The sequence below is a fragment of the Mastomys coucha genome, unplaced genomic scaffold (genome assembly GCF_008632895.1).
Source record: "Mastomys coucha isolate ucsf_1 unplaced genomic scaffold, UCSF_Mcou_1 pScaffold12, whole genome shotgun sequence".
Lineage (NCBI taxonomy): Eukaryota > Metazoa > Chordata > Mammalia > Rodentia > Muridae > Mastomys > Mastomys coucha.
Window position 1 is genome coordinate 91785666 of NW_022196894.1, and position 9252 is coordinate 91794917.

Sequence of the window (9252 nt, forward strand, 5' to 3'; positions counted from 1 at the left end):
CCCCCCCCCAGCACTGAGGGTCACATGACCCACACCTCCCCCCCTCCAGCACTGAGGGTCACATGACCCAGCCTCCAAGCCCATCTTTTTTTATGATGCTGGAGTCAAGCTTGGACCTCATGATTCCATGACAAGCACTTTATTGACTGAGCGCTCTCTCTCTCTCTCAGCCTCTTCATTTGCTACTTTAAGTCAATAATTATACTCTTCCCAGATGGTGCTGCGGTTGTAGGGAAAGAACAACCCCGCCCCACTGTACAGTGCACTCCAGCTGTTTTGCTGTGGCTCGATCTTTGGGTGCTGATTAAGCTCTGCGCCTACGGCAGCTGTGCCGACTGTTGCGCTAAGTGTTGCTGCCTGCCTGTCGCTCAGTAATTAATCAACCTGAGGACAGTCCTGTGGTAGGGCATCACCTGGCTGTTTTCAGTTCCTAGAAGGCATAGACTGTGGAAGCTGGTAGTGGTGCTTGAGCTTCTCAGAAAGCCTTAGTTAGCACATGTCGGAGTGAAAGACCCCCGTGGGGAGACCCCCACTCAAATCTCAGGAGGACGTGCACCCAAGGAATCACGAGAGGCCGTCTTGATGTAATTACAAGAGGTAGTTTTAGTTTGGGGCACTCCAGGCCGGCACCACACCCATCTCATGCAGGAGCCAACCACGAGGCTCGAAAGTTAGGGGTTTATATAGGAAAATGGGTCTAGGGGAACAAAGGAATCAGTGTGGCTATACATGATTGGCTAGTTCAAATAGTAATTATATTACGTGCGGAACAGAGTGGAAAATTCTTAAGGTTGGTGTTAATCTGAGTCAACAGAGCATCTGACCTTAAGCCATATCTGCCCAGACATGTAGTTTATGTCTTTTTGACCTGCCAGTTCTCAGGATGTCTAACAGACTGCTTGTTCATTCCCAGGCCTATGTGGGCCAGCTTGTGATGGATTCTTAGGCCCATAACTTTTCTTCCTAGTCAGCACAGGTCCAAAGCTTTAATTTTTCCTTTCAGGAGCAGCACTGAGCAGTGCTCAGCAGTAATAAACAAATGTCTGTGTTGGCTGGAGAGAGAATGAGCATTCCCCTCCATTGTTGTGCATGTGTTGTGCATGTGCAGGTTCTCTGGGGCACCCTTGTGTTTGGACTTCCGTGCCATTCACCCGAGGAGGCTGAGGTTGAGACTCTTGTATTAGAAGTCCAGTGTCTCTTGTGGTTGGTTGGTTTGTTTGTTTGTTGGTTATGTGTTGTGGCTATTGTCTGTATGTGTCTATGTACCACATGTATGTCAAGTGCCTATAGAAGCCAGAGAAGGTGTTGGAACTCCTAGAACTTAGAGTAGATGTGTTAGAATAGTGGCTCATGTCCAAACATAGCACACCAGGCCAAAGCAGGCCAAAGCAGTTCCACATGTGAGAGTTTTATTGGGAGAAAGAGGGGCAAGCTGACAGGGGAAAGAAGAGGGGGAGGGAGAGAGGGAGAGATCAGGGGAGCCTTTCTTTATATATGGATGATGACATAATTACAGGTAAAAGTGGGAGATGAGCCAAGTGGATTCTGGGAATATGGAGGCTGTTGCCTTGGCAACAGGTCTGCAGGTCCTGCCTATGTGTTGTCATGGGTTTCCAAGGTCCTGATGCCAACAGATCTGTAGTCACAGATGGTTGTGAGCTGCCATGTGGGTACTAGGAATTGAACCTAGGTACTCTGGAGAGCGCCAGTACTAACCACTGAGCCATCTCTCCAGCCCCAATTGATAGTCTAGGAATACTGATCATGTTTTCTCAGCCAGCTAAAGAATTAAAAGGCAGGAAGATCTGAAGCACAGCAGATAACAGCAGACAAATCTTAAGCACTGGAGAGACAGGGCCAGCGGCTGAAGGAGCAGCAGCTGAGGGCGAGGAGCCACACCGCAGACACACAGGGAAAGGCCTCAGCACATCAGAGGAGGGACTCAAGATCCAGTCTCATCTCTAAAGCTCTGAAGAGTTACCCTCATCTACTGAGGTTTGGCCAGTGTGAAGACAGACAGGGTGGATAATTGATCCACAGCTGCTGTGTGACAGTCTTGATCCAGCCGTGAGCCTGCTGCTGGGAACCAGCTACCAGCCTTGGGTTTTAATCTGAAGCATGAGGAAGAAGCAGGCCCTCTTGAGCCAGCCTTTATGACCTACCCATGGGCCCTCTGACTAGCACCTAGTCTCTCCTTGATGAAACTGCTCAGAAACAAGATGGAGGACAAGACTGAAGGCGAGCCCCTGGGTATAAGGCGTGGCACGTAGGATCTCACACTGCCCCAGTAGTCGGGGCAGCCATGCAGTTAGGCTCCATCTTCAGAAAGCAGCACTTTAACTGTTGTTAAGTACAGTCACTGTGCAAGAGCAGAAGCCTGAGGTCCTGTGAAGGACTCCAAAGGAGTTTACACAAGAGACTTGGCTGTGGTCTGAAAATGCAGGCAAGGAAGGTTGAGATTTGGGCTCAGCAGTTTACAACTTGGAGAAGAATGAGGGGAGAGCAGATTTGGCATGCACATGGTAGATCCGAGATGTCAGAGGAGGAGTAACTGTCAGGGACAGGTAACAAGCCGCAGCTGAGAGAATAACCAAGCAGGACAGCACAGGAAGAGTCCAGGGTGGGATTTCCAAAAGCGAGGCTGGTAGGGCAGGGCTCCATTAGCTGAAAGCCTGGAAGCCTGTCTGCCAGGGTCAGGATGAGAAGGAGCGTTGGGTGGGGTCTGCAGAGGAGAGAGTCAGGAGCGAGGTGGGGGCTGGTGCTCAGAACTCCTCAGCGCTCTGGTCCCTGGACCTGGACCAGTTAGCTAGAGGCCGCTAGGATGCTGCCATGGACCAGTTAGCTAGAAGGCCGCTAGGATGCCGCCAGCTCATTGCTGGCTTCTCTTTGGCTTCCAGGCTCTTTCCTGTACTCTCACTGTGTGTTGGGTTTGGGAAGGATTGTTTTAAAATAGTCTCATATAATGAACACATCAGTGTCAGATCACTGAAAGGCGGAAGAGCACTTCTTGGAGTCATTCACACAGGAGCAAGTCCAGATGTGAACTCACTGCTGCGTGCTCCCTGGGTTTTCTGTCTTGTGTTGTGTGAATCTAAACATGTGCCTGCCTGAAGGCTGACTTGAGACTCCATCCCTGTGTCTATCTGACTGTTGTGTGGCTGTGTGTCTGTTTAACAAAGGACTTTGATCTGTATTTATTGAACAGTCACATGGGGGAGGAATGGGAGAAATCTTTAACCAGTCTTACAGGGGTTAAGTCACCAGCTCCAACCAACCCTCACTGACCCAGATAACAGGACTGTTGCTCACCAGCCAATACGCACAGTGGGTATTCATTCTAAAAGATTGAGTTCAACTTCTGTACCTGCTGCGTTCAGTAAGTTCATGTTGGAATTTCACTGACCACATGGTCATTCCAGAGGGGATAAACCATAATCAGACCTAAGCTCGCTGGACTTAGCCAGTGTTTCCCCTTCCTAAGTGGGTTCGTCTGAGGGAGAGAGGAGCAGGCAAGATGAGAGGCATGATGTTGTGTGGAGATGGAGAGGGGTGTCCTGCAGGAGCTCAGCAGTGAAGGCTTATCAGTGCCACAGCAGAGACATAGTAGACTGGGAGCAGAGCTGAAGAGTGTGGAAGATGGACTCTGAGCTCAGAGACCGGAATGCCAGCTGCTCGCCAGAAAGGACCTGGGTGCAGTGAGCTGTTGCTGGGGTGGTGGGTTTGGTTCAGATACCTACATTCTTTGTCCTGGCTAGGTTTTATGACTCAGCAAATCGATAGTCACCTGGGAGGAGGGATTGCAGTTGGTTAATGTCTCCATCAAATTGGCTGTAGACAAGATTATAGGACATTTTCTTGATTAAGTGATTTATACAGGAGGACCCTGACTAATGGGGGATTCGATTCTATAAGAAAGCAAACCGAGCAATTCATGAGGAGCAAGCCAGTCAGCAGCAGCAGCCCTCCACAGCCTTTGTATTGGCTCCTGCCTCCAGGCCTCTGCCCTGACTTCCCTTGGTGGAGGATGGCACTGGAGGCGGGAGCGGGTTTTCCAGACAGTGTTTCTCTGTGTAGCCCTGGATGATATAAGACGTAATGAGTGTTTCCCTCCGCAGGTCGTCTGTGATCATGATCTTTATCACAGCCATAAGTAGAAACCTAACTTAGCCTTCGTGGTTGGAGTTGGACACTGAGACTCCTAACTGCAGTGAGAGTAAGAGTGCTTGGAAGGAAGCAGTGACTTCCCTCAGAGCTAAGCAGACTCTTGTTTCTGTCAGCAGATGCTGCTGCGGCCTCCACCATGGTATCGGCTTCTGCCCCCTCCGTTTACAGTGTGCAAGCGCTCTCTCTCTTGGCAGAGGTAAAGACCCACCTGACTTGTGGGGCCTTGTGGCAATGCATACTGTCTTGAGTCATTCTGGGTGCCACGTGGCTGCCCCCTTCTGCCCGAGTTCTGAAGTCCAGACCTTATGCCAGCCAGCTTTCTGTTGCTGCGACAAATGACCTGAGGCAGTCACTTTCCAGAAAGGAAAGGTCTGTGTGACAGGTGTTAGAGCTTCAGCACAGCTGGCTGCTGCTAGCCTCACAGTGGGGAGCATGTGGCTGGGTGTTAGGGGTTCACAGCTGTGGCTGGGTGTTGGGGCTTCAGCACAGCTGGGTTGCTTAGCCTCACAGTGGGCAGCATGTGGCTGATGTTGTTCCAGATCAGATTAGAGCATCGTCAGGTTGCAGCATGGCACTTTAGAGTGACACTTCAAGAGTCTCTTCTTTTGTGTGTCGGGGGGAAAGGGAGAGTAGTTCAAGACAGGGTTTCTCTGTATAGCCCTGACTTTTTTTTAACTCATTCTGTAGACCAGGCTGGCTTCAAACTCATAGAGATCCACTGGCCTCTATTTCTCAAGTGCTGGGATTAAAGGCATGTGCCACCATGCATGGCCCAGTGTCTCTTGTTCTCTTTTCTTTTTAAAAATATATTATTGATTTATTTGTTTGCTTGTTTGTTTGTTTTTATGTGCACTGGTATCTTGCTTGCATGTATATCTCTATTAGGGTATTGGATCCCCTGGAACTGGAGTTACAGTTGTAACCTTCCAAATGGGTGCTAGGAATTGAACCTAGGACCTCTGGAAGAGCAGCCACTGCTCTTCACCAGTGAGCCACCTTTCCAGCCCCATGTCTTGTTTTCTTAAAGGAATTCTGCCTCCTTTCTTTTAGGTTCTGGCTTCTCTCCTGGACATGGTTTACCGCAGTGATGAGAAGGAGAGGGCGGTGCCGCTGATCTCCCGCTTGCTTTACTACGTCTTTCCTTACCTGCGCAATCACAGGTGACAGATGCCATCAACACGCCCACATTTGGAAATGTGTCCTTTGAGAAGTTCTCTTTGACGCTGTCCCTTCTCTTCCCTTAGTGGGTACAACGCTCCCAGCTTCCGTGCCAGCGCCCAGCTTCTAAGCTCCCTCAGTGGCTACGCCTACACCAAGCGGGCCTGGAAGAAGGAGGTGCTGGAGCTGTTCTTCGACCCCGCTTTCTTTCAGATGGATACTTCTTGTGTTCAGTAAGAAATTTTGTTTCCATAAACATGTGCACTCTTTAATCCAAGTCTCAGGAAGCAGAGGCAGCAGATCTCTGAGTTCCAGGCCAGCCTGGTCTACAGAGTGAGTTCTAGGCCAGCCTGGTCAACAGAGTTCTAGGACAGGAGCTACACAGAGAAACCATGTTTTGAAAAACAAAACAAACAAACAAGACTTGAAAACAAACCTCATGTGCTCAGTCTTCAGTGCTTGGGAGCATGACCCTCGGAGCTGAAATGAAAGCGGGCCACAGTGTCACCTCAGCTCCTTGTTGTCCCTGTCATGATGGTCATGTTAGTCCTGTGCTGAAAAGGCATTATATCCTTCAAAGGATGGAGGTGACCTTTTATCAAAAGAGGCACTGCACTGGCGTAAGAGAGCCGTCATTGGTGAAGAGCGTGAGGAGAGGTTCAGGAGCCTTTCATCTTCATCATGAAAGACTTGGCCCCTGTTGAGATCAGAACCCAGATTGGCTCTGGAAGTTTGTCTGCCTGGCTTCCTGGCTCAAGCATTCCATGATGGAGTGATCGTGGGGCATGGAGACACCAGGGAGACAGGACACAGAGCAAGGTGTTCCTGTGCCTCTTCCTCAGAGACGGGGAAGCCTGCTCGGGGCCTCCTGCAGTCCAGGCGTCCTGGGATTTGTGTGTATGCACACTTGTGGTTGAGTGTGATTCTATGAGTGTGTGTGTGTGTGTGTGTGTGTGTGTGCGCGCACACGCGCGTGTGCACAGGTAGGGCCTAGCAGTTCACTTAGCTATTTTTGTCCATCACTTCCCACCTTATTGTTTTAGACAGGGGCTCTCACTGAAACCTGGCTGTCCAGCCAGCTCCAGGGATCTCCCTGCCTCTGCCTTGCCAGCACTGGGGTCACGGGCAGGCACCACCACCACACACTAAGATACAGACTCAGGTCCTCAGGCTTGTGCAGCCATTTTACCAACCCAGCTGTCTGCCTAGTCCTTAAGTGGGCCTCTTTAAAACACTGTTTAGCCGGGAGGTGGTGGCGCATGCCTTTAATCCCAGCACTTGGGAGGCACAGCAGGTGGATTTCTGAGTTCGAGGCCAGCCTGGTCTACAGAGTGAGTTCCAGGACAGCCAGGGCTACACAGAGAAACCCTGGCTCAAAAAACCAAATATATGTATATATGTAAAATTTTATTTATTCATGAGTGCACGAGCATGTGTGTGTGTGTGTGTGTGTGTGTTCGATGCACATGCCACAATGTACATGTGGAGATCGGAGGACAACCTGTGGGAGTCTGTCCTCTCCGAGCATGCAGACTCAGGGCTGAAGCTCAGGTCCAGGGCTCCTGAGCACACGGTCTTATTGTGTCAACGCTCTTGCCCTGTTCTGTGTTGTTCCCTTCCATAGGTTAGGGTTATGAGAAAAGCCTTTGCTTGGCCAGCTCCTCATAGTGTGTCACTGCTGTAGAGATGGTGGGACCAGAGAGAATGGAGCTGATGGCTCATACATAGCCAACTTCACTCAGAGCATCACAGTTTATACTGTGAGGGTTAAGGAGAGTCACCTGAGTGAGTGTTCTCGTGAGTTCAAGCTGTATACAACCACAAGGACAGGCTGCGCGTGGAAAAAAAGACATGGTTTGCCATAGAGGCGTGCATAGAAAGGGAAGTTGAAACATTTAATTGAATAACAACTGCAAGCAATAATGAGTAATTTAAAGAGGCAACCGCTCTATCCACTCTGTTGGCTGCACCTGGGAGGAGCATGCGGCCACCTTGCAAGAACAACTCTGTGGCAGGGCGGTGGTGGAACACGCCTTTAATCTCAGCACTTGGGAGGCAGAGGCAGGTGCATTTCTGAGTTTGAGGCCAGCCTGGTCTACAGAGTGAGTTCCAGGACAGCCAGGGCTACACAGAGAAACCCTGTCTCAAAAACAACAAAAACAAAAGAACAACTCTGTGTTTGAAAACCCTGAGGTTGTGAGGCTCTTGTCTTGTTTTCTTGGAGGGGTCTCAGAAGCACTCAGCACTCCATACCACGCTCTGACACATGTGGGTGACGGACTCCAGAGAGCAGATCTTTTTTTCAATTCTTTACAGATTCATTTTGTGTGGGGAAAAATGTAATATGTGTGTAGAGGCCTGGGGGTTATGTATGCGTGGGATGGGGGCTGTGGTATATGGTAGGGCTGTTCATGCTCCAGTGTATGCATGTGCAGAGGCCAGAAGTGGATATTTGATGTCCTGCTCTATCTATCACCCTCCATGGAGAGACAGGGTCTCACTGATCCATTGCAAGGGTAGAGGCTGACCAGCTCGGGGTCTTCGTCTCCATCTCTGTCTTTGTCTCCTTTTCCTCAGTGCTGGGGTTGCAGGCATGAGCCAGCAACTAGGCCTGCCTTCTACGCAGCACTTTGGTCCAAGCTCAGGGCCTCCTCAGGCTCACACAGCGAGCTCTTCCCTACCCACCCATCTCTCAGCTCGCAGAGCAGGCTTAGTAGCTCTGGGCATGTTATTTTCTTGATGCTTTTAATCAAGCTATCATCAGTTGCAGATTTAACTAATTGTGCCTTTTTTTGCATCCAGCTGGAAGTCCATCATTGACCATCTTCTGACTCACGAAAAAACAATGTTTAAGGATTTAATGAGTAAGTTTCAACTTATTGTCATACCTGTGGTTCCCTCATGCTTGGCTTCTACCATGTCCAACCCTTTCTGAGACCAGGTCTCTCCATGTAGCCCTGGTTGTTCAGGAACTTGCCCTTGAACTCACAGAGATCTGTGAGGCTCTGCCTCCTCAGTGCTGGGATGAAAGGTGCGCACACTACGGCCCCGGCACATCAGCTTCTGTGGTGCTGAGTGAAGAGCTGAGGGTGACGATTTCTTAAGGTCTAAGCAGCCAGGTGGTGGTGGCACATGCCTTTAATCCCAGCACTTGGGAGGCAGAGGCAGGTGGATTTCTGAGTTCAAGGCCAGCCAGGGCTACACAGAGAAACCTTGTCTCAAAAAACCAAAAAAAAAAAAAAAAAGGTCTAAGCAGTCTCAGTCCAGTCTGTCGGCAGGTCTGGACTGCCCTGTGTGTCACAGCTTCCAGTAGACACTGCTCAAGCCTTCAGGCCACGGCCTTCAGGCCACCTCTGGTTGAAGGTCTTGAGACTGCTGTAGTTTATTACACGTGCCTCTAGTTTTCAGGCAGCTTTCTCACTCTGTGACTGTCTGGCGTCACACCTTTAGTCTTTATGCCTTGGCCTCCAGTCAGCACCTGAGTGCCCAACTCAGACGCTCTTTCCACACTCCGTGACCCTGTGTGTCATGAGTGAAATGAGTGGGTGGTGGTGGTTGTAGTTTGTACAGCCTGGATTTGGTGGATTGTAGCTTGTTTTTGGCATTTTGCTGTTGAGAAAAGGTCTCCTCCTTGGGCCCAGAGTGCCTGGAACTCATTATATAGCCCAGGCTGGCTTCAGACTGTTGGCAGTCCTGCTAGCATAGCTTCTCAAGTGATAAGATTCCAGACATGAGCCAGCATTCCTGACTGAGGTGGATGTTTCTTAAAGAGTGTGCATTCTCAAAGGAGGCCTGACTTTTGGGGGATGTGTCACAAATTGGATCCCACCACTCTCCCCTGCTGTGCTCCCACCACTCTTCCTTACTGTGCTCCCACCACTCTCCCCTGCTGTGCTCCCACCACTCTCCCCTGCTGTGCTCCCACCACTC

The 9252-nt window shown here is 50.2% G+C and overlaps 1 protein-coding gene across 3 annotated transcripts in view; it reads left to right on the forward strand.

The window, feature by feature from the left end:
* Window positions 1-9252, forward strand: part of Dop1b (DOP1 leucine zipper like protein B) — a 113616-nt gene that overhangs the window by 98700 nt on the left and 5664 nt on the right. For all 3 annotated transcript variants that reach the window (XR_004116842.1, XM_031364469.1, XM_031364470.1), the window contains exons 28-31: window positions 4281-4360; window positions 5215-5324; window positions 5409-5555; window positions 8125-8186. Coding sequence is in view for 2 of the 3 variants with exons in the window: in XM_031364469.1 (XP_031220329.1) it covers window positions 4281-4360; window positions 5215-5324; window positions 5409-5555; window positions 8125-8186 (399 nt within the window). In the remaining variant the exon portion in view is untranslated. The remainder of the gene's footprint in view (window positions 1-4280; window positions 4361-5214; window positions 5325-5408; window positions 5556-8124; window positions 8187-9252) is intronic.